Here is a 25228-nt window from a genome sequence, read left to right as displayed (position 1 = left end):
GCTACTCTAATGGAACCCTCTTTCCCTTCCCTCCAACATACTTTTCTCGCCACTCGCCGAATACATAATATCCTCGTGTTAATACCGGCCGTACAATTTTATTATCCTCGGCTGCAGTCCCGGCAATCTACTCTTTTGCGATACATGCTTAGTACAACCGTTTGTTCCACTTTCGAATCATCTCTGTACTTCCCGCTTTATTCCCTATTGGTTCTTCGATTCTTGTCCGCGCGTCTACTCACTTAGGTGATCAAAGACAAAAGAATGGTAGATGACATTTCATAGTAGTCCATTTGTTCAACGGTCCATGTTACCTTGCTCGACCTGGACTTCAATCGTCTGCGTAATATTCTTCAGTTGTGTAAAGATATAATGGAAATTACTTCGTTATGAAATTCTGCACTTTTGTCTAAACTGCTCGTTGAATAATGTAAATAGAGGTTGTGAATGCTTTTCAGACGATGCAGTTTTACAGCAGACGACGGTAGGCTTTAGTGTTTGATTATTTTCAACATTGTCAATTCCATATCAAGATATGTACAATTCATTATTTACAACTATTGAAGTTGTCTCGAAATTGTCTATCTAATCACGTAATTAGGATTTACTATTCTACTTGGATAAATTGTATTTAATTTTTAGAGAACTGATGCAAAATGCTATAAATAATTGTTGTTACAGTTCTTATATTTCTAACCTGCTCAGGTAATGTTTTACTATTCTCAATCTATTGTATATATTCGTCAGATAAGATGTGTTTCTATATCCATGGCTCCAAAACTCTGAAAGATTGTTCTTTATTTTATGCTAGATGGCGATATTCCTTCCTTCTTATAGTTCCTTGTAAGCTCAGTCGGTAAACTTCATATTGCACCTAAAAGAAGAATTTAGATACTCGTGTCAGTCTTTTTTTATAAACTTGAGCAACATACAAAAATTAGTACACAACGTGAACAGTAGTTTTAAATGTAAAATAAATGCCAAAGATGATTTCATAATTGGTGTCTGTATATCATGGTTCGTTAATGTACTGAATAATTGACTGTTTCAATATATGATGATTTTTGCGAAATGTTGTGTTTTCAATGAACATCTTACATACATACATTTTTATATACGTTTTAAATTTTACCAATCAGTGATTATTAATTGCGATATTCATGTCTCGTTACAGTGCTAGTGAGATTTCAAAATGTTTTGTACAATCTACACAATAAAAGTTTCTAAGAAGGTTAGTAGGGTTTTATTTTAATATTATAACCTCCCTCCACATTAGAATCATATTTTACTTTGTTCTATATCAATTGAAATTAATAAAAAATGATGATAAAAGAATTTTCAATGTCTTAAAACATTTATGAATAATAACAGCAAGTATAAATAACATACATATAATTGATGAAATTTGTCATACGAATGGCATATGAAAAAGTCTTATAAGTGTTAAATGTTTTGAGATTTTAAGACGATTATAATCAATTATTCGTATAGATGTTATAAGTGTTAAATGTTTTAACATCTATACGAATAATTGATTATAGTCGCCAGATTAACAGTAGCATTAATGATTCATAATAATGTATGAGTAACATATAATTAATAAAAATTGTCATACGAATAAAATATAAATGAAAGAATAATAAATATGTTTATGCAGGCTCTTCTGTATACATACGTATGTACGAGATATCAATCACAGTTAATCACAGTTCCTTCGGCCCAGATATTATTTTATTTTGAATTCAAAATTATTTTTTTCCAGCTTTGTATCGAATAATCAGTTTCTCAGATACATTTTTGTTCGTCGAAATGATACTAGATCATTTGTGTTTACTTTCTATAGTTTCTAGGTGCATCTTACTGTTCAGTCTAATGTATTTTTTTTTCTTTCGAGGCATAATATGTTTATTGAAAACATATCCTTGAGCATAAGTTTCTCAGGAATTTGACGAATCCTATTCGTGCATATGCATATAACTAGCGAGCCGCCCCCCTCCCACTCCTTGCTTGACGAAATTCGCTGGGTAAATCGCGGTACGGGGTGTCAGTTAAGTGTGGGCAATCAAAGAGATTAGACGTAGATCAATTCGTGTCACTTCGTGATAGGTGTCTTTGGTACTTTCATACAAATTTTTCTACCAAGTTCAAATCCACGCTATTGTTATTTTCATTTAATTGTACGTTTTTCTTTAACACTTCATTATAATCTATTATTTACATATCTTCTTTCTTTTAATTGTCTTTTTGATTGCCCCATTTGCCGGTAGCTCGTATAATGGGTTTTCGAAAGGCAATTTGACCTTGATCATTGTTTTATTTTCACATAATTTGTTCTTTTTATACATTTGTTTTAATATTTTGTTCTATTTTTATGCAGATTGCAATTATTTGATTCCGAGGGAAAATATTAGACGGATGCTGCGAAATTCGAAAGGACAGAGTGAAAGTCGAAAAGACGCCATGGTGATTAACGGTAAATTTAACAACTTTTGTCTCGAAATGAGGTAATATTTCGTATATTTTAAGGAAGGTAAACGTATTTATATGTTTGTTTCCTTTTTTTAGTTAGGTAATTGGTAATATTTATTCACTATGCAATTAACTCCATTTATTATAAATATTTTGTGACATTAAGTTAATTAATATCTAATATAGCAAATTTTAAATTTACGGTGAATTAAGAATACCAAGATGAAAAATGCAAGATTAAGGAAATTACTTTTTTCTTTCGAATATATTAAATTATGTTTCCGAAGAAATTGAAAAGATTATTTAACATAAATTTGACATAGATTTTCCCCGATTCTGTTTCATTTGAGTAAGAAATTCAAATAACTTTTTCATTTTGTTTCATTTTCATTCATTTTGTTTGTTTGTAAATTATCTGTAATATAATATTGACTATTAATTTCGTCATTTTCATTTTCAATAACTTCTATTACATTCGAGAAAGTACGCTATCAGAGACAAGTTTGAACAGGTTCTGTGCATCGCATTTTTTTCGTATTGTGCAGCTTTGTTTAACGGTCAGAAAAAGTGCGCCATGTTGCATTAGAAGGAAGTCACGTAACGCATAAAGTACTAGAAGCTGTAATGGCGGACATTCAATTTGGCGGGTAATTTTTACAAATCAATCGTATTATGAAATATTCATATATATATATACATTTTCTTTCGTATTCTTGGTATGATATTTGTATGTATATTTTACCTATTGTAAATAAATAATAATTAATTCGTAGTTCTAAAAAAGGAGTATTTTCAAAAACAAACACTCGACTCCCTATCCCCTACCTTTTATAAAGTTTTTCTTTTAGAATATTTTTGTGACCGCGCGCAATGCGGTTGGTAGAGTCAGTGCTTGCTGCGTTAAATCACATTTAATATTGACTTAGAACATAACAACTTTCATTAAATTTAATTGTAATAATCAGACGCGAAATTAGAGTCAGTGTGTCCGCCGATTGTCATTTGACTTAAACGGACGTGTTAATAGTCTATGATTCTCTTTTTTTTATTTGTTAAACATTCGTTTTCGGTAGTAGAGTCGCAGGTCTCGCAAGAGGATAAAGCCTTTCCTGGAGCTCAAGAATGTAAGTTTTTCGTACATTGCATTTTAATTTATTTATCGAACTAAAATGTTAAAATTTTGCTATTGAAGTACACAATAAAAATGTTTGATATCGTTCAGAAATTGGTAGAGACTCAATTTCTGCCTGTCGTTGTTGTGTTAAAGTTCCACTTTTTATATAGTAATTAAACTTTATTAGAATTTCAAATCTTTTTATTATTAAAATTTGACGTTTGAATAGAGTTTTATTTTTCATTGTTTTAAGTTTTCTAACAATAACAAGTACGTTTTCAAGAACATCTTACAATATTTAACATGTTTTGTTACAGGTTTTTCATAACTTCCATCTTTTTTTCTCTTCTTTGGGAAGGATGTAGCTGTGTTTTAAATTTATACATGTAAGAATCTTTGCACATTGTATTTTATTATTTTTATTCTTTGTATTTCGCTGTAATTATTATTAATTAAATACTAAAATCTGGTTTTAAATTTTTATATTAGAATTTTAATTTCTTTTGCTATTAAAGTTAAGTCTTCATAGAGTTTCATATTTTATTTGTGAAATTTTTTTTACAACTTAACAACAATTTAAGTATTTCTAAAAATAAATTATAATAATTCATATTTTGTTAAAGGTATGCCACTTCTTCCCCTTCTTCCTGTTGCCTGGAAAATACCTAGTGGTGTTTCAAAAGCCAAAAATGTAAGTAACTACTTATTTTATATTTTATTTAAGTCGATTTTTTATATTTCATGATAATTATTATTAATTAAAAAATAAAATTTGATTAAAAATTTGAAAACTTGTAAATTTTTCATTCCTAAATTGAATATTATTAAAAAAAATATTTATTTAGTAGAAATTAGTCTTTTATCATTTCAAACTTTTAAAGTAATTAACACCGTCATTACGAGTAAATTAAAATATTCTATGCTTTGTTACAGTTTTCTTCCATTGAATTCGACGATTCCAATTTGATAATGGCTTGATGACAAACTGGATCAGAACATCATCGAAGGCAATATTCTTCACATCTAACCGTGAGTCGCATGTATTTGTGTTCCTCCGGTCATTCAATCATGTCGAAGGATGAATGATCCGAATCGACACGGGTGATCGGTTGTATACGTAGAATTTTTGACGAGCATAGTGACCGTGGGTATTTATACCCGTGAGTAATAACATTTTTTGTCTATATTTTATTTATTAGTTTAGGATAGGTTTTCTTGCACACCGCGTTTTTAAATGTTGATGCTAATATATATAATATATATAAGTATGATATTTACATACTGCAATATAAAGTATTTTGTATAAGTAATATAATGTTATGAGATATAATTAGTATATATATATATGCATATGATTGAAAATTTCACAATATATTCATTATAATTATTTATAAAATCAAAGTATTTTGTAGTGAAGAAGTCTGATACCCTCAGACTTCGTTAATATGGAAATTCAAGTATGATTAAAGTTATTATAATGCTGATGAAGACTATAAATGATTTGTTTTATTTTATTTATTTTATTTATTTTATTTATTTTAATGTTTTACTTTATTCTTATATTTATACCTTTATTCTTATAATTATACCATTATTTATGGTATAGAGCAGTTTTATCATTTGAGTATACATAGTATAATTTCAGTAAAATTCGGAATATGAAATATGAAAGTATATGTTAAAGTATAACTTTGTCTGTCCGTTATGACGGATGTTATCAAATTTCACGTGCAAGAAAACATTTCGCGGCAGGCTGATATCAGAATCAAAACAAGTTTTGAACGTTTTTTTGTGTTTTCAAAGATGTGTTTTGATAAAGATATCGCCTGAGGATATTTTGAGTAATAAAGTTCATTTAGAATCCATTGTTATTCATTGATATAAATATTACTTGCTTTGAATCTTAGTTTATATTTAATAAATATCTGTATTCTTCATTAATTTCCTTCATTCTAGCTTAATAGTTTAATTGTTCATTAAAATAATAAAGTAAAATGCAGTATAGAATTATTAAAATTTGAAATGAAATTAGATTGCAAAATCAAAGAATATTAGCCCGTTAGACAGAAAATATAATAGATAGGCTAATCATATTTTTAGCATAGGATTTTCAGGTTTAACCCCTTCCATGTTCATTGTCAGAATCTCACTCACGTGCCCAGGTGCTTCTTGGGTGGGAGGAAGGCAATGGGCATGATGAGTAGTCTATAAGCTTAACAATTTTTTCAGCGACTGACGTTGCGTTAGCGTATCGTGCACGACGTATTTTCCACTGTGTGTGTGTGTGTGTGGTTAGGCTGTGGAATTGCGTCGTTTCTGCTATTTATTATAATCTTGAAATAGTTATGGATTCGGAAATATGAATCCAATTACCATTGGAAATAACATTGTTAGTAAATAGGTATAGTGGATGTAAATATTAATATTACTAATCTCAGTATTAAACTAATGATAATTACATTGAGTAAAATACAACCTATTCCAGTCAAATTATTTCTTTAGATGATATACATATACATGATTATATACGATTATGGGTATTTAATTAAAATTGAAATTTAAATATATTTGGATAATTAAAGTTGAAATATACAGAATATTTTTACGCAATGGTCGCTAGCCATCGTCAGTCGATTTCAGGGAAATGGTACGTACTTTAGAGTGTGAAAGTTGTATGCCAAACTCGGGTGTCGGAGGCGTCCCGGGACGTCTCTCTAGTGTAGGCCTTTGCGCCCGGGTTATGTGTGAGAACCGTGGAGTGAATGTGTTGGTGTGCTTGTTTTGCCATTTTTTCAGGTTTAAATAAAGGTTTCCGGGTAGGATAGGTAGCATATTTTCTGGTATGAGTGTTAACTATAAGTAGGTAGGACCGGGCAGGTTGGCACAGTCTTTCGTCGGGTAGGCGCGTTTTCGCGTGTCCAACCTGTTTCAGGAAATTTGATTTGAAAAATTGACGGTGAAGCTGACATCACGAATGGAGCATACCATTTGTCTTGAGCCTTGCCTATCGATTTTTCGAATATCGCGGTCGTGGTCGCGAATGGGTTCCGAAACGAACGTTTATTGCTCGAGCTTGCACATGCGAACGGACAGCGGTCGCTATGATCGTTGGTCGTCCATGTGCGCTGGGAATAGCATCCGCGATTTATCTTTTTATTGTACCTTTATAAGTTATTTTTTATTTTGCGATTAGAAAGACTCGAGCCTAGATTTAAGTTTCAGCGGGCATTGCGCCCGAAGAAAGAAGAGGCTACGAACCGAAGAGGCCCGGCAAACTGCCGTTCAAGAGGGCAACTACCAATGGCTTTCCATCCTCTGGATCATCCAGAGCATGGAAAGTCATTCTCGTTACTACTTTGTCACTATGCTCGCTTTTAGTATTTGTAGTAGTAGTAGTAGTAGTTCTTTCTTTTCTTTTTTGGCCGATGTATATGTTGGTCCATCGTCACATTTCGCGGTAGATCGCGGTTTTTCTTATTAGTGTCGCGAGAGATTAATTACGGATTGAATTAGAGTTGCGAAATAATAACGTGCCTTTTTATTAATGTCGCGAGAGAATGTTTACGGTTTGAATTAAAGTTGCGATAAAATGATAATCGTGTTTGCTTTAGAGTTGCGAATTATGATATCGCGATTTTCTTTTGCACTTTTGATTATGAATTTCCAGAATTTCTAAGAGAGTAATACATTTTAGCTTTCTTGTGTCCTTTAAAATGTTTCCTTCATTTAAGGTTAGATTTAAAATTATTAACGTTTCATTAATTTTATAATATTGCAGTGCATTAGACCCTCATAGGTAGAGCTTATACAAAATTTTTTATTTTATTTTAATCGATTTAAATTCAAGTTTGTTTCAGAAATGTCTACAGGAACGAAATATTTCAAGATACAAGTATTTCATAAAATACCCCTTCTCCCAGTCCCAGTTATATTAAAATATTTGTGTAGTTAGAACTCATGAGAACTTTGACTTTTTACTAGGCAGATTAAATTGGATTATCAATTAAGTAGGGGTTTTCTTGAAATTAGCAAATAGGATGCTTACAAGTTGCTTGCAATGCCTTTAAGTTGCTTTTAATGCTTTCAGTGCTTGCGATTAGTTTTGGGTTCAATACATGCATAATTAAAGTACTATTTAGTAATAGCAGTAGTAGTAGTAGTAGTAGTAGTGGTAGTAGTAGTAGTGGTAGTAGTAGTGGTAGTAGTGGTCGTAGTGGTAGTAGTAGTAGTGGTAGTAGTAGTAAGTTTTATATCATTTACTGTCAGATTTAGCTGTTCGCGTCGGTTTTTGAAATGTTTCTTTTGTTGTTCCCTCTGCACAACGATCAAAGGTTTGATAGTTTTGGAAACGCACATCAAAAGAAGAATTTCCTTAAACTTTTTAATGAAAAATTAGTCAATTTTTGCGTAAAAGGAAGGGTGGATGGGATCGTGGATAGGGAGGGTCTCCACTCGCAGCAACCTCCATGCGGTGAGTCCCGGGTAATCGTCATTATTTCATATATAATTACTAATCGCATTACTTTACGTAATACAATTATTAATTATATAGCAAATAATACGAGCTGATTGGCTGCGATTGCGATGGTAGTTTTTGTCATTCAATCGGTTGATTAAGTTCTTCGGCGTAGCAAATCGCAGGGGGTATAAAATACAACTAATTTTTTTCCAAGTCAGTATTTCAAAACCTGAGATGTAAAGTTTAATATCACGTTCATTGATAGGTATCTTCGTATAGGTCTTCGTATTACTTTTTAAACATTCTACGAACTGTAGATGAGGACTAAGTGCAGGTTAAAGAGATTGTTGTGCTTGTCGAATTGCATGCGACAAGTGCATCGTAAGCGAATCGTTGCACTGATAGCATTATAATACTTCGAGGTCAGTCTTCAGCGAGCATGTTTTCGATTTCCATTCCTATCCGTGATTAGAAAGCCAACAGCATCTTAATTCCTTCTAATGACTGCGAATACCATTACGATTCTTTCTAACAAACAACTACTATCGAAACCTGATTTCTTCCTATCACGAGGTACTAATGACGCTCGTTAAAAACCAGTTAAATCTTTTTTTTCTTGAAACAAAGTTCCGCCGGAGAAGGTACTAATTTCTCGACTTTCGAAGACAGTGTCATCGGGACGAAATATTGTATTCATGCTAGAAACGACCGTTTTCAATGTTCAACTGGCTCATGTATCTGAACGTATCTGAAACCTTTTATGAATATATTATATGTATATATTTTATGAATGTACCTCACGAATATATTAAACGAATAGGTATATTTTATGAATATATCATGGAAACTGAGTCGTTCTGAAACCACACTGATCAACTTCATGAATAGAAAGATACAGAATAGCAATGATGTTACAAAACTGCCATTCTTTTTTTTAATGTACTTTGGAATTTATTATTATTGTAATGTATTATTCATGTCATCTTCTAGCAAAGAATCTGCTTGATCTGATGTAAGTTATTTGTTTCTTGAAGACTGAACATTAATCGTATTCTTATGTAATGAAATAAAGAAATTAGTAGAAAGTTGAGTAGCTTCTGATAGGCCCGATTGTAATCATGTCGTGCACTATGCAAAATCTTTTATATAACATTCATGGCATAGTCATCAAAAGTTTTTAGAAGTGTTCAGACACTTTGTCAAGCCACTGTAGTTGCTTTCGTTTCACTGGTGATCAGATAACAGGAGAGTAAATAGCGTCGCGGTAGGAGTCTAGGTATATTCGAAAAGCTAGCCATCGATCGATAGATCAGGAGATCGCGAATGTACCTGTTTCGCTTTGAATCGGTTCACGTGGTCAACACCGGCAACTATCAAGGCCAGTCAGTCACTCGATTACGCGCGTTTCTTCTACGCCCAACGTGAAACCGACAGGACACACGAGCCTTCTCTACTCTGTAATGGACGACCAGGCATTAGTTTACGTCGACTGTTTTTACCACACCCGGGACACCTGCTTGTCCGATCGCCGTGAAAAAAAATTTTGTGCCCGTGAAAAAATTCTTCACGCTAGCACGAAACCCGGTAAATGGTCAACGAACCCGTTTAACGTGCTTTCCTTCGATTTTTCACTTCAACTCCGGCTGATGTCGCGTAGGTGATAGCCATTTGATGAACTGATAGAACACCAAAAAAGAAAAAGATAATCGAAAAAGGTGGATAGAACGTGTCGTGATCGCGCGGCAGTGATTAACAAAGTGAACACGAGCACCTTATCAAGGAGACAAATTGCATTGAGCGCAGGTGTGTCTCTTGAACGTGTATGCATATGCATCGAGTTGCTCGCGATCCAACGAGGAAAAATGTAAATTATGATAAGCGTTGTGATCTTCGTGACGACTGTATGATACTCTAGTTTCTTGTTTCTTACTCGTGTATCCTACATTCTTTTCTCTTCTTTTCTTCTTTTTTTTTTATTTATGTTAGTGGTAGAGTTTGATGGCAGAGTTTAGATTATCAGACGCAGAGTCGTGTACTCTTTTTCCAGGAGGCTGTGTTCAGGTGCTCGGCTAACGACATCGTTAAATTTATCGCAACATTTGACTTCATTAAAGCTAGCAAATAAATTATCTGCCGGTCGATTCCTCCCTATGGAATATTCTATTTTTCCCGAGAGCGCGTGTGCGAGTGCGTGGAATGAAAATTACATGGGGAACGTAAAGTGGGCGGTCCTGTAAACGCAAGAACGAGTTCACCAGCAGGCCAAATAAACGAGAGTTAAAGAGTATCGGCATGGAGGACAGTCTGCGATCCTTGCAAAAACTTTCTGGCCTTCGAGCCTGCAAATTAACTCTGTTTCATCGACGACCGTCCCTTTTCAATCTTAAACTTCTACTCTTGCTAGAGGAGATATGACGAGGTCATCGTCGAATCGTCAAGTTGATCAGATTTCAGAGTATACGACTAGTTCTGATCGTAGAAACAAAAATTCGAAAAAATCTAAAGGGAGATAAAGTGCTTGAACCTCGCCAGGAACGTAGAATGACAATGCAGAATTAGTTTTTTTCCTTTCGCAGCTGCAAGTAAAGCACTATTGAACCTATTAAAATGACAGGATTCAGATAATTTGTTTTCGCAATTATTGAAAATGTATATGTGCTGTTGAAAAAATAATTTTTAATTTTCATTGAAATAACAGGATGGAAATTAATGAAATAGCAGGATGTACTTATCCTTTTGCACTATGATTTTTGGTGCATCATGAAATTGTAAGCAGCAATACATAAAAATTCTATGAAAATAAGTCTACGCGCGTAGGAAACACGTAAGAATCTAGCTGCGGCTAAATCGATCAATATATCCACTTAATGTTTTAATTGTGACTTTGTTATATTCCATCAAGAATAATTCTCGATTTCTATCTTCCTTCCTCAGGCGTTTCTCGGAATTTTCCACTTTCCTATTGTAACAGAGGAGCGTGCTAGAGATACAATAATTTCACAGTGTCGATGGTTGCACAAGCCTCCTCTCCTTTTCTAAAGTTCACCTCAAGAGACCTGCTAATCTTCGCTCGCGATCTTACGAAAACACGCGCTAATTAGCGGAGCGCGTGGCTGGTCGCGGACTCAGGTGGAAAGAAGGAAAATCGCGTGGGTGTTCGTAAAAGAAGAGCGTGTAAAAGAACACGAGAGCAGTTGATGGGGGAATAGAACGAAGTATAAAAGTATAAGCTATGGAGTGCACGAGAAGTGCCAAGGCCTTCTCCCCGTCCACTTTCTAACGACAATCACTTTTATGTAACGGCCATTATTCGTCCTTTTTTATTACAACAAACGTAACATACAAATCCGCCAGAGTTGTGTCTGTTCTTCTATTATAATATTTATTGTTATCATTATTTAGGACAACGAATACTTCAGCCACTATAGGATCGTATGTATTGCAGGGATGATCTCTTTTTTTTTATGGGGGTTTCTGTTACGCAGCCCCGTATAGGGGATACATGTATACAGCCTTTTCGGATTTCTCCGACCAGGGACTAGAGGACTCTTTGGCGATCGACCGGTTTTACAGGCTGCCAGTGTGTTTCCGCGGAACAACGTCCGCTCCGAGTTTTTCCACTTTTTTCCGGCAACAACCCCTTCACTGCCCGGATGACTTCTCACGTTCGCCCTACCGCGTTCAATTGCTACATTTTTACAGACGAGCTCTGCACGTGTTTCCTCTCGACGTGCATGCGCGGCCATTATTCGCGAGCGAAAGAATAAGGAGATAAGACATCCGGGCACAGAGGGTTGCCAGGACACACCCTGAACACGGTCGTCGGCTTGCTGACGCGAAAACGATCGAGCCTTGCTGGAGGTTGTTCTGCTGCAGGTTAACTATTTCTTCGGTGCACATTGCGAGTGTATAAATAGAGAACATCTTTATTATTGATTAAATTTAATCTGTAATCATAGTTCGATAATTGAAAGTAAAATAAAACTTTGAAAATCGTTTTAAGTACAAAAAATATCTCTTTAAATTCTGTATTATGGGAAAACATAGAAATGTAATTTATCATGTTAGCAATTACTGAACATAAATATCCTATTTATACATTCGTTATATGTTCTCGAACTCTTCATTCGTTTTTATTATACGTATTAGATTGTTCGGAAAGTTTGTAGCCTTTTTGATAATAAATATATTCTTTATTGTGTTGGTAGGATTAGGGAACAATTTTATTTATCTTCAATTTCTCTCAAACATTGAAATGTTTAATTCGAACAAATGTTGTCTCTGATTGGGAAAAGAAACCAATTAATTACAAATGTTCTGTTTCCCAACAAGACGATATCGAACTTTGGCTGGAATATTTAATATCATTTACCTTATCCACGAAATATGACATATTATTATAATTATTTGTTGTTCATTTTATAAAATTTTTTCATTCTTGACACAGTTTAATCCTTCTAAGACTTGAAGCAAATTATTGTGGAAAAAGATGAATGATTTTTTTCTAAAAAGTGGAGGTACTTGATGGTCACAAGACTGGCCATACGTTATTCAATTTGTATCTTACAAATTTTACTACAAACTATCCAATTTTTTCGTATTTTGTTATAATTATCTTATAATTGTTATTTACTTTATAATATTTTATTTTGCTCTTTGGAAAGTGTTTTTGGAAGTTGCGTTTTTTAATGAGCTATTCGACAAATTTACTAGGTGATTAACTAAAAATTTCGATTAGATTTGTAATACGAAAGTTCACCAAGGCTCGATCAATTCACTGTCGTTTAAATTAATCTTCCCGCTGTTAATCGTCATACATATTTCCATTATACTTCCATCAGCTTACAGGTTTCTACACAAAGCACACTAATTTTTCGAATTATCGTACATTGTCACACAATCGTACATACGGCTTCCTATGTGATACGCGTATACGAAGATACGAAAAATAAATGGATTCGATCTTTGATTAGCGAAAGGCTACTTTACCTAGAAGAATTAATTTATTGTATAAAATTATCGTCGAAACGTTTCCAACATCAGTCGATCGATTCTCACAGAACCAACTCAATATAACTATATCTTAATAATAATATATATATATATTTTATACACATGTAATAAATAATCGCTTTGCAGATCGCATAAAAGCTAATTCCAATGTAACTTTTCTGCGATCTGAAATAACCGAGACACGAAACAAAAAAATTATATCGATCTCTGTAATCCTAAAATTAACAAGTATATACAGATTTAATTATTTATATTTTTCTATACATTTTCATATTTCTTCTCGACAAAAGCAACATAACACTTTTTCTTTTTTGGCACTTCGTTATATAGTTAGCGCTATTTCTCGATGATAATTCGATATCTCTTGGCTATCGTTAATCGATAGGTTGCAGGCAAAGGAAATCGCCTCGAGAAAAAAAATCTCGTCATCGTTAAAAGTCGTTCTTCTTCTATTTTTTCCGTCTGGTTCCTAATGCGATTATTTTTTTTCGGAACAAAAGAAAAGAGTCACGAGATACACGGTTCAGGGGCCGTTCGCATGACCTAGTTGAACTCAAAGAGAAAAAGACGAATGAGAAAGAGAGAAGGAGAGCAAAGGAGAAACAGGAATGGAAATGTTCGTCCTGACTGGAAGAGCAAACGGAAGTCGATATTAGTTCACGCGCCACTCGTTGAAACGGATGTTCGAGATCCGACCAATAGCTGGCTACGTTCTCCCGGCTTCCGATTTTTAACTAAATAAATTATTTACAACAGCCATCGCTGATCAAACGACGGGCGAATTAAATGCGAATTTTATTCGTTCAGGTACGCGTGGAAGGAAATATAGGGTTGTTTGAAACGTTCGTAGCCTTTTCATGATTGGAAGATGCTCATTCGTTAGAAATTTTTGTGAGATAATAGAATAAATAATAAATGATAAACCAAAGTCGTAATTTTAATTAAACAAGAATAATTCCAGTTAATATGTTCCATTACATTTGAATCATTTACTTTTATTCTAATCTCTATAAAACCTTTTTTAATGGCAAAAACCAGAGTACTTTAGAATCTTTCAAACACCATTTGAAAGAACTGGTTGTTGAAAAATTCTGCGAGAAAATAATCTAATAAATAGCAGAATATTATCACAAAAAGAAACAATGCATAGATTATTCAATAAAATTCTAGTTCTATACAAATGTCATTTTCCAATCATTCTTAAATTTCATTTTTACGATTTTTTCGAACAACCTGAATATAATTACTTTATGTACAAAATTAAAGGACCCCTAACTGTTTACGGTTTCAAAAACTTCGTTAATCTATTTATACAACTTAATAATTGCAACTTTCCGTAAGAACTCTTAAGAACTTATCTCTCATTCCACTCAACAAAATACGTAGAACTTTTCAGGATGGTTCAGTCTCTCATTTGTAACTATCGTATCTCCGGATATTAACGATTCCACGAGTCTTGGTCGGTTAATCGAGAAATCGAAGACCGCCTTCGACTTGCATTCGGCAGGTGTTTCGTGCGCGAGAATCGCTTAGTGAATGGAAATTACCGGTTTCTCCTATTCCCTCTCTTTTTCTCTTCCTCCTCATCTTTCGATTCGATGCGCTCTTTATCCGTGACGTCGAATCACGTTCGTGGACTACGCTAGGCTCCGGGGAATATCGTACAAAAAACAGAACGAAAATACAATAAATAAGAAAAATTGACAAAACCGCGCTCGCAAAAACCTTGTATTTCTTCCTGTACTTTGCCAGGCATCGTCGATGCTCGTGTCGCGTGGAAACGTCTGATCGGAACCTCGAATCGAGCACAGTTCAAATCCTGGAGAGCAAAAAAACCAGCTGCTCCAGGCAGCGACTTTCTCTCGACACGAGTGTGACGATCCATCGCAGTCAAGCGAGCGGATTCGCGTCTAAACTGATCGATATCGATCCTTTCTAACTTCACGATTCGGTCTATAATACCAGTAAATCTACGGAATCGGAAATCGAAGTATCAGATCTGGCGCTTTTCTCTGTGACTCTAATCACTCAAATCTAGGACAGAGTATGTTCCTCTGAAAGGCCTGCTTTCGAACAAGAATTTCTCAGCAGAGACACATCAGAGCCTCAGACACCGAAAACTCGAAAACACCATCCTCTAACACAATTGAGCTAATATTATTAGTGGAGCTTCGTAAGTTACATATCTAACAGCAATATGTTCGCTAAGAAAGAAAATTAGATTTTACGAATCCACAAGTCATCTGATCATTTCGCGTGATATTGCAAAGGAAGATTGTAAAGAAAAAGTGTATAAGCAAAACAATTTGCAATTTGTCAAGTCATTAATATTATCAGTTAGTAAGTTATTGTGCAGGAGGATCTAGGACTTGTAAAGATGAACCTCGAACACAACCATTACTTTAAATAATGTTTCTTTCTCGTGGAAGATCTTATGTGAGGCGTGTCGTTGCCTTTGGAACTCGCAGCATCCTTCCACGTAGTACTCCTAGTAGGTGTCACAGGGTCACTGAACCTCGTTTTGGCAAGAGGAGTTTTCTGATTCTGATCCTGTTCAACGTCTCCCTCGAAGAATCGACACATTTCCCTGACGGGAACGGCCCTCGCTCCTCTGTTGAGATCGTGAAGCGACCGGGCACGTTGCTTCCCTCTGGGACTCGGTTTCGAAGACGTTCGACCGAGATCTTCGGTGCTTCTAGCCAGTCGACCACCTAGTCTAGACAGAGATTCGAACAGAGTCAGCTTCTCTCGTACTGGCACGTAATGGTCTACCCTTTGACACCGTTCCAAGAGCCTGGCCACGTCTTCCTCGCAAGGTGGCTCGGTCAGAACCGACAGAGAGGTCGACGACCTAGGCAGAGCCGTCGAATTGTAATTCTCCGCGAGTTTCGAATTCTGCGACAATTGTCGAGGCACTGGAATCCTCGAGGATAATTGGGCCAATCGTTCCTTACGTTCCTGAAGAGTCTCTACAGTTGTATTAGTAAATTGCTGTGTTTGAAGCAATTGGCTCTTCTCTCTGATGCTTCTCCTCTCTCTTGCACGACTTCTTCTCTCATTCATATCCATTCTAAGTATACCAGGACTCGCGTTACCATTTCTGGGACTATTATTGTTCCTCTTATCATCCTCATTCCGATGATCGTCTTCGAATCTGACTAAGGAAGACTCGTTAGGCTTCACAGGAGGCAATCTGATAATGATGTTCTTCTCGTTTTTTAGTCTAGAAGTTTCATAGCCACTATCGTTGTCCTTCTTTATGGATGTTAGACAATAGGTGTCATTGTCGTTGCCAGAGTAGAACCTACTTCTCGATTTCGAGCCATAAGTTTTTAGGATATCGTTGTTGTTCTCTTCAGCTCTGTCTTTTCGTCTCCTAGCATCTTCTTCTAGCACTCTTCTACTTCTAGCTTCGTTCTCTCGTCTTCTGGCTTCTTTATACCTTTGGATCCGTTGTTCTCTGGTATCTGGTTCAGGAATAGACACTGCTGAGTCCACGGAATCCACGCTGGAACGACACACGCCGCTCCAAGGAAGACTATCGTCACTTCCCTCGCTGCTTTCGCTGCAGCCCCAGGTCCTGGTCATCGGCTGGTCCTTTGTTATTATCGTTGGAATACTTCGAAAGTCCCCTAACAGATCTTCGTCGCTGGAGTTACTACTGGACCAACCACGTAACTCGCTTCTCGCTCTTCGTCTGGATTCTTCTAAGATTGTCGTGGTTGTTCTAGGCTCCTTCTCTGTGGGAGAGTCACTGGTCCAGCAGCGTAACTCGCTTCTGGAACGTCTTCTGGATTCTGTGGGACTGTCGGGTAATGGAACGGGTCCCCTTGGACAGATGGTCAGGATCTCCAGGAAGTTTAGACAGCGTTGGGCTCGAAATGGTGTTTGCCTGACCAATTCTGCTGCTATTGCTCTCACCCAGGACCAGTACACGGGTTCTGAATCCGCCTGTAAAACAGGAAAGTAGTTTTGTCTTAACAAATATTGGATATATACTTCTTAGATATTTTCTTCAGTACTAAATACATAGATTTTCTGACTTATATATGGATCAATGTAACTTCTATCCAGGCGTCTCGAATGTAATTCGAATTCCAGTGGAAATCTGAAGCGAAATTATTTTTTATTTTTCCAATAGGATTCGAAGAATATGTTCAATATATCTTATGTAAATATTGTGTATTAATTATTAGTCTGCGGGCGTTTGTGCAAATTCATATTTTTGTCCATATATTTGAAGAGATAAAACTTAAACAATGATTTGCTTTATACATCGAATGCTATAAAAAGTATACTTTCAATACTTCATATAAGGAGTTCACTTTTGATGTTGTATTCATTGAATATTATAGACTATACCTTTGATGTTTTGTACATAGTATTATAAAATGTGAGAGGGATATTTATGCAGTTGAGTCGTTTTACTGGTGTTAACGAAAGGTGTTCAGTTGACGAATCTTTCCCTTTTCCTCGTTCATACTTCATGTTTCTCATTCTAATGTAGCGATTGAAATTCTAGCCACGTCCTATGTCATTCGTTTAATGGGTCTTAGAGAACCCTCGCTACTATATAATTATTCTTGAAATATTCAAGGAAACCGACGTTAGGAGTCTGTTAGCCGATTGTAAACTCAATTACAGGCTATTATTAAGATCTGTGAATGGCGACTCAAGCTTTGTTGCTCCGAGCGAGACGCCGCTGGATGACCGCGCGAACGTCCTTTGAGTCAGTAAGGTAACGAGGCGAAGGAACTCGTTTGCCAGGAAAGGAGGATGGTGGGACTCCTTGACAATGCCGGGTCATGGGAGAGTGGCGCGCGGATCTCCCACGCGTCCGCTTATCGTCGTGATCGCTCCGGCGGATTTTGACCTTGCCTACTGACCTTATTACCTTCCGCACCCCGTACGGATACGAGTTACGTCACCTGCTCGCGTCCTTCGCGTCTCTTCCTTATCTTATCAATCGACCTTTATGAATTTTTCATTGGTTCCTTTCAAAACCTTGATAAACTCAATTTTTTATGAATTTCTCAATTTCATTACATAGCTGCACGATTAATGTTCAATTCTTAAGAAATAAATGACATTTATACAATTGCACATTAATCATGTATCTGGATAATAAATTGGCAAATTTACAAGAAGAATTGATTAATTTAGTTTCTGAGAGGTTCATCCACAGTGACTCATGAAGGTATTTGTATACTTACAATGGAAGACTCATACGAATTATGATTATAATGTATTATAACTAAACTTTTTGGCATTTCATTAACAGTAGAAACAATCTGGAAATATACATAAACGTGTCTCCTAACAGCGTTAATGAAATTTCAAAATGCTTCCTATAACACATGTATAATATATTCATAAAATATATTTTCAGCCATTTAAACTTGAATTTCAACCAAAGTCAAAGAAAATAGACTGCTGGATACAGATAATTAGCACAGAAATTCAAATGAATCGAAACTTTTGATAAACTAAGAGTCGAGATAGATGGTAGGATTGTATAACTAGATAGAAATCGAGCTGCAGACGTTGGCAGAGCGTAATTAGAAATTGCGGCGTTTAGCAAAACAGGAGCTTTGACCAAGACGAGAAAGTGTTTGCGGGCGAGGAAACGGATCGTGCCACGGATAAAAGCCATTTACATGTAATTACATTGCGTGTTGCGGCGAATTATTCTATCTCGCCTGTCCACTTCTTCTTTCTTTCACGTCCAGGTTCCTGATACTGTTATGCCTCGAATTACATACCGACAAAAAGGTCGAAATCTTGAAACACAGATTCGAATCAGTTAACATCTAACGTCAAAAGAGAGTCAAGCCTCCGATTTTTAACGTTAAAGCTGTCAAACTAATCAAAATGACCGGTATCACATTCTTATTCTGATATTAATGTGTACTTTTATTGAGATAGGTATAACCATAAGATATAATTACGTGTATCTATCTCATTTTGTCATTTCTACTTTAATTATAATTAAATATGTATGACATATTTAGATACATTTTATAGTGTACGTGCAGTGGTTTGAACTGATCGCTGACATGTTTGCTGATAAATATCTTTAACCTAGGACGTCCTGTGTTCGTAAAACATAAGTTTTTCCAAAAACAGAATTTTTGTACAAAGTTAACAATTTGTTTTTAAATAAAAGAATAATTTTAATGAGTAATATTCAGTGACTGTAAGTGAAGCAATTAGATACTGATTCAGGTTTTTGTGAGAGTGCCATGAAAGTGCCACATGGACATAAATTAACTTTCCCCTGACATGTCTTAAACCTTCTAATACCCTCCAAAGGTTAAAGATCGTTAAGATTGATATAAAAAAATAATTTCTCTGCCTGTAAGTTCAGTAGTCAATAAAAAAACTGAGAAGTTACCCAAAAAGTGGCGAGAGTGTGGCCCTGCGAGTTGCTGAGTGTGAACCCAAGAGCCAGTGCGTGCGGTTGACATAGGCTGGGTGCTGCTTGTCGTAGGTTCAATGCCCTCAACGGGAGCCTGGGAGTACCCTCGACCCAAAGCCATCCCATTCTGATGGATACGATCCGCCTCTCACCTAGGTCCTCCACGTACAGTTCGCCTGGAACAAACGAGAGAGAAAAAAGAAAATTAGACTCTTAATACGGATCAATCAGTGCCACAGCCTAAAGTGATTCGAATTATACTGATTGTTCGTGCAGTACTTGCGGATGTATGCGGTGGCCTTTCGCTCCAATCATATCTAATTAAAAGTACCCTGTCGACCGTGCATAATTTATCTGAAAGTTGTCAATGCGTTCAGTTGACATTCCCTTTGACTCGTCGGTTGACTGCGACTTCAATTTAATAATATGTTTCGAGCTTTTTCTCCGCTCGAACGCGGGCGGATGAATCGCGTAAGCTTAGGTAATCAAAAGATTGACGTCATTCAATTGAACGGCGTAGGAGCGAGGATGGGTCTCGCAGGCACCCTAGGTGCTTTCTCTCTTTACGGTTCATCTCCCCTTTCCCCGGCCAATTACCGTCGGAAACAGTACCTAAACACACCCACGTTTCGTCGACTATAATGACTATTTCAGCCATAAGATAGAGATAGACGCCGGGATTCCTACTACACCCTTGTCGTCGACGTCTTCCAATTTTACGACGCGACGCCAGTAGGGAATCTTCTACATATACGTATGTATATACAGCTTTGTTTATAGGTATTGAGGTATTCGTTGGTTTTATACAGAAAATGATAATTGGTTCGGATTGTTAGAGAAACAATAAATCTAAATATGCTTGAATTATTTTGCGATACTTTTTAAAGTAATTTTTTAACATTTCTTCTTTATTCGACGTCTAGATTGATCGAATCAAATTCTTTCTATTGCTGCTAGTTATTATGATAGATTATAACACATACTCGTGTTTCCTCTTACATGAATGTTATAGTAGGTGTAGGTTAATATATAATTTTTCATTATAAGACATATAGATATCCATATTCCTATCACTTTGAGGTAACGGTGATCAAAGTTTGATTGTGAATTTGAGTCACAAGTTATATTGATTTGATGTTTATTAAAGTAAACTTAAGCTTCTTGTGTGAATCCAAATCACAGAGGTAAAATAATGTATCTAAACACGACAGATGATTGGAAATAACTTTTAAACATATTTCCATTTGTAGAGAGTTTTCACAGCTACAAAATTGTTGTATAGAAATTTTCGAGTTGTCCCGGTTCCATTGTATTATCTCGCCTATTATATTGAACACTCGGCGCAGAGTAACACGAGAAGGTGCACAAAGTGGTTGGGAAACGAGTCATCGGCTAAGTACATCCATTAACCTTCCATGAGGAATTCCTTATCACGAGCGAAGGACGTTCATGGATAAAATATCGGGAAGGACGCGATGGACAGGATTCCAGACATTTTTCAGCCCAATAAGGAAGTAAATTGGCGCAGAGAAACTACGTGGAAATCCTTCACCTGCATTCCTGACCGCTTGGTGTACGTCCACGCGGATGGATTCGACGACCAGCCTACGCTCGACGACCTACGACACACGCCCCCACCTGGTTTCCACGGAAACCAGCTGATGGTCACCGAATAGTCCGCGATCATTTCCATATTCGCATCGATTGCCACTGCTAAAGATAGAAACGAAGGGGAAACACCCATGATGACACAAAACATTTTTAATGCTTTTTACCTTACAGGGTATAGAACTGCATAATTTAATAAATTATGTCGGCAATATAGCTTCGAGAGTGGTGTAAGTGCATCACCTTGCTAACAGAAGAGTATTTGTGGAATTTTTCGAATGTAGAAGATATAGATTCATAAATATTATAGTATATATCGTCTATGTAATTATACAAATCTATAAAGTTCTAAAATCTCACATCGTGAATGAAATAAAAGTCATTGTTGAGTATTTTCCTATTTTATGTGTATTTTATTCTTTGTGAATTTCGTGAGTGGAATAAGTATAAATGTGATGGATTTCTGCCTTTTTTTAAACTCTACATCGATGGATATTTATACCTTGCTTAGCCTTCGACAGAAGCTATCAGGGGTGAAATTTCACTCCATGCCATTTTTGTTTGAATATTGTCGTCTCCTAATAGAATTGCCGCGATGTTATTTATAACCTTCGCAAACAATCACTTTTTTGCTTTTCATTTAATATTGGGTAATAATAGAGTAGTGGATTTATTGATTTCTAGAATAAAAATATCGTACTGGGGTAACATTGTATCCATGATAAATTAATCTAATAGATAGCTTTCAAGAGATAATATTACGTCCGGATATTAAATTGATGTCTTTTTTTAGGATTCGGAGCAGTTTGAAACGATAGGAAATTATTTTTCACTCAGTCGTTAACTTTAGTTGTTCAGTTCGAGTAGAATTATCATTCAACTGTTGAAGTTGTTCGTTTCGAAATATTTAATAAAATTCAACATCTTTTACAAAAAAGTTACGTCAAAACTTTCAATTGCAGTATTTTCCCGTCACTCGGTATTACATCGATAAAGTGCGAATTAAAAATCGTAACGCGAGTTCTGTGGTTGTTCTTCTCGCTCCAACGAATGTGGAAAACTGCACGCGGCGTCCGCATAAATTATACTGGCACAAATTACTACATGATGTCTGTAAATTATTACGAAGTGACAGGTCTACCTATCAGGACGCTGTAGTGTCTCGTGTGTAGCAAATCCTCGACCGTTTTTGGACCTATTCCGCGAGAGATTGAGCACGTCATTATCGCGAAAGTGTCGCCATGATCGATCGTATTCTCCACTACTAAACGTCGATGGAAAACTAAGCCAACGGAGTTTCGCTCGCATGAAAATGGAAAATGAAAGCAGCTCCGAGCTACGCTGCCGTTTCTGGAACGAATTTTCTAATCTCGCTCCAGCTGAAGCACGGTTCCGAATCGCTTGGTCCGAAACATTTCTGCAACGGTGAATCACACGCTGCTTTCAAGGTCAGTCTATTTGTCGGATACAATTACGGACTACGTGTGATTTTCCAGGAACGGAATTACGAAACGTGTGAATCATCGTTGACTTCGGTTTTTAGGCGTCCATCTTGCAAACAGAAAATTATAGCCAGAGTGTTTCTTTTTATTGGTAGTTCAAAAGCGAAGAAACATCTGTTTGAGACGGGAAATCGGCGAATCGTATTTTCTGCGAAGAGATTCATTTATGAAACCTTTTGAGCTGAGATTGTATATACAGTCAGTCACAAATGTCTGTATACGCTTCTTACATTTTATGTATCCGTTTTATTCGGAAAAGAAATTTTCATTTCGATTTAATATCGCAACATCGTTTTTAAGATGTTCAATATGACGCAAAAACGTATATTTTATCTTAAAACTCACAAAAAAAAATGGGTTTTGATAACATGGAATTGATTATTGACTTTTAAAATCGTTCAATTATTGCGTTAAATTAATACAAAATTTGATGCAAAAATACAACTAAAACAATCTTCTCTGTAATGCACCAAATTTAAAGAATCTACGTAAATGTTTATGATCGATATATATGTATAATATATCTTTCTATTCAAATGGTAGTATTTCGAGAGCAGAAAACATGTTTCGAATTAAAGAATCCTAGAGAGTCAGCATCCTCTCTCTTTCTTTCACGGTCCATTAAATTTGAGAACTAGTATATACACTAGGCAGTTGTGAATGGCTCATAAATAAGGCAATCCTCCTGTAGACCCGCATCCTGTCGATCCAAAAGTTCTTCGACGAGAGTATATACAAACCAGTAACTCTTCTTGCCTTATCTCAGCGAGTTGAAGGTCCCTATCAAACATCGTCGTTCAGGCATCGCTTAATCAACCAAAATTGAACGATAACAGATCTTCGATTTGACAAATATGATTCTTCGATTCGATGAAGAAAGAGGTATATAAAGTTGGATATTCTTCCCTTATGACATTTGTTCAAGGACAGTCCCTTTTTCCATTCACGAACTCTTAATACAAAGATGTATGAATATTTATGAACATACGGAAATGCTGAAGCATTGCATTGGTTGGTTCTTTGCGTGGAAGAGGCTCAAACGTGCCTCGACGTATGTTTTATCTGTCCCTCGTAGCTGGCCCACACCACAGTGGCACGTTTCACTCAGGAAACCGTTTATTTCCTCAGATCCTAGGATAACGCATGACTGTCACGTATACCGGGTGACTCTTTCAAAAATCAATACCGTTAACTTATTCTTTTCGAAGCACAACTGTGGGAGGTATGCCTTTGATCTTTCAGTTTGCATCCGTGATTTTAGAAAGTCGATCTTTTTCTTAGAATACAGTGTCCCTCGAAAATTTCTGATATTTGCGACTTGTAAAAGAAAATGAAATTACAGATATTGTAATTCGTTATATTAGGAATTTTTGTCACAGAATTTTCCACTTTGAAATTATTTAAAAAATTATTGAATTATGTAATTATTCATTACGTAATTAATTGTGCATAGTATTTATAATTGTTAGCTATATAGGATTTGATAATGTTGCATCAGATATCGAATCGTCCAAACTCGAGCTACAATAATTTGATAGAGACTTTAAACCGAGACCTAATTCTCGACTTCTATACAATAGAAAAAGTAAGAAAAGTCTCTTCGACAGTCGAACGGAGTCCGTCGGTCCCACGAAGATCAAAGAAACGAAGCTTCCGTGCTTCCCTCAGGAAGTACCGTCCTCGTTTTCCGTTGCCTCGGTCAACATCGAAAATCCTGTTTAACAGTCCTCCATTTTTCACCTTGTTCCTTCACGCTCATCTGCCTCCTGTCAGTCCCGGAACGTCATCCTGGTTAAACAGGGCCCCAGACGTTTTTACCGCCATGGTCCTGTCCCCGCAAACACCATGAATTATTTATTCACTGATGAATCGCCGGCGTGAACGCCCTCGGTTTTCCTCACGTTTTTCTTTTTTTCTTATTTTTCAATACATCCACGTGGAGTCCCTTGTATTAAATTAACATTGGGAATTGAATCAAGTCTAAACATAAATAATATTTCTGGAATAGTTCGGGATTTTAATGTTAGGTAATGAGGATCTTTCTGAACACTATAGCTTTTGATTAGTTTAGAACGTAACTTTCACGTCAAGAGGGAATAAAGTATGATTTCTATCGTGTTCATAGAATAACTTGAATTATTAGAAAGGTAGAAAAAGAAGAATAGATAATTCAAGAACGTACGTATAATCTGCAGAAGGTTATTTTTCATCCAAAAATAAATTGAAAATCTATAATAAAATACATTCGTTTGAAGCCTAGAAAATTGTACTCGAAAATTCATCGATATCGCGCCAATTTTTAACCAAACAAGTTCAAACGTACTTTCCTAAAAAATAAAGCCCTAAACAACAAATTTATTCTATATGTTTAACTTACTTTCACGGGTACACCAATTTACCAGTCGTCCAGTCGTATATTCAGTCAAAAAGTTGCAAAGTCCACGTGTTCACGTTGACAGGATTTCAAACTCGACTGGCTTAGAAACAAAGCTCCATTGGCAAAATTCTGTTGCACATTTCCAACTTATCTTTGCACGTATTACATAATAAAATAACCTTCTGTCTAATTATACCGCGCAATCTTCCACGTCTTATATTATTATTGCTACTAGTCAACAGTCACGTGGCGCCAATGTCGCATCGCC

General features: G+C 35.9%; 1 protein-coding gene and 1 long non-coding RNA gene across 2 annotated transcripts in view; one reads left to right on the top strand and one right to left on the bottom strand.

Moving 5' to 3' along the window:
* Positions 1–25: 25 nt before the first annotated feature.
* LOC126873474 (uncharacterized) lies at positions 26–3440 on the top strand. Its single transcript, XR_007692417.1, has 3 exons — positions 26–484; positions 1175–1231; positions 2378–3440. It is a non-coding gene; the product is annotated as an uncharacterized LOC126873474 (long non-coding RNA).
* Positions 3441–10682: 7242 nt separating this feature from the next.
* The window catches only part of LOC126873538 (uncharacterized), a 50576-nt gene continuing 36030 nt past the window's right edge, over positions 10683–25228 (bottom strand). Inside the window, exons 2-3 of the mRNA XM_050634510.1 lie at positions 19450–19649; positions 10683–17006 (exon numbers count right to left, since the gene is read on the bottom strand). Of these exons, the coding sequence (XP_050490467.1) occupies positions 15453–17006; positions 19450–19649 (1754 nt within the window). The 3' untranslated portion in view covers positions 10683–15452. The remainder of the gene's footprint in view (positions 17007–19449; positions 19650–25228) is intronic.

The sequence above is a fragment of the Bombus huntii genome, chromosome 14, assembly GCF_024542735.1.
Source record: "Bombus huntii isolate Logan2020A chromosome 14, iyBomHunt1.1, whole genome shotgun sequence".
In the NCBI taxonomy this organism is placed as follows: domain Eukaryota; kingdom Metazoa; phylum Arthropoda; class Insecta; order Hymenoptera; family Apidae; genus Bombus; species Bombus huntii.
Note: the sequence above shows the minus strand (reverse complement) of the source record. Positions and strands in the feature narration are given on the sequence as shown.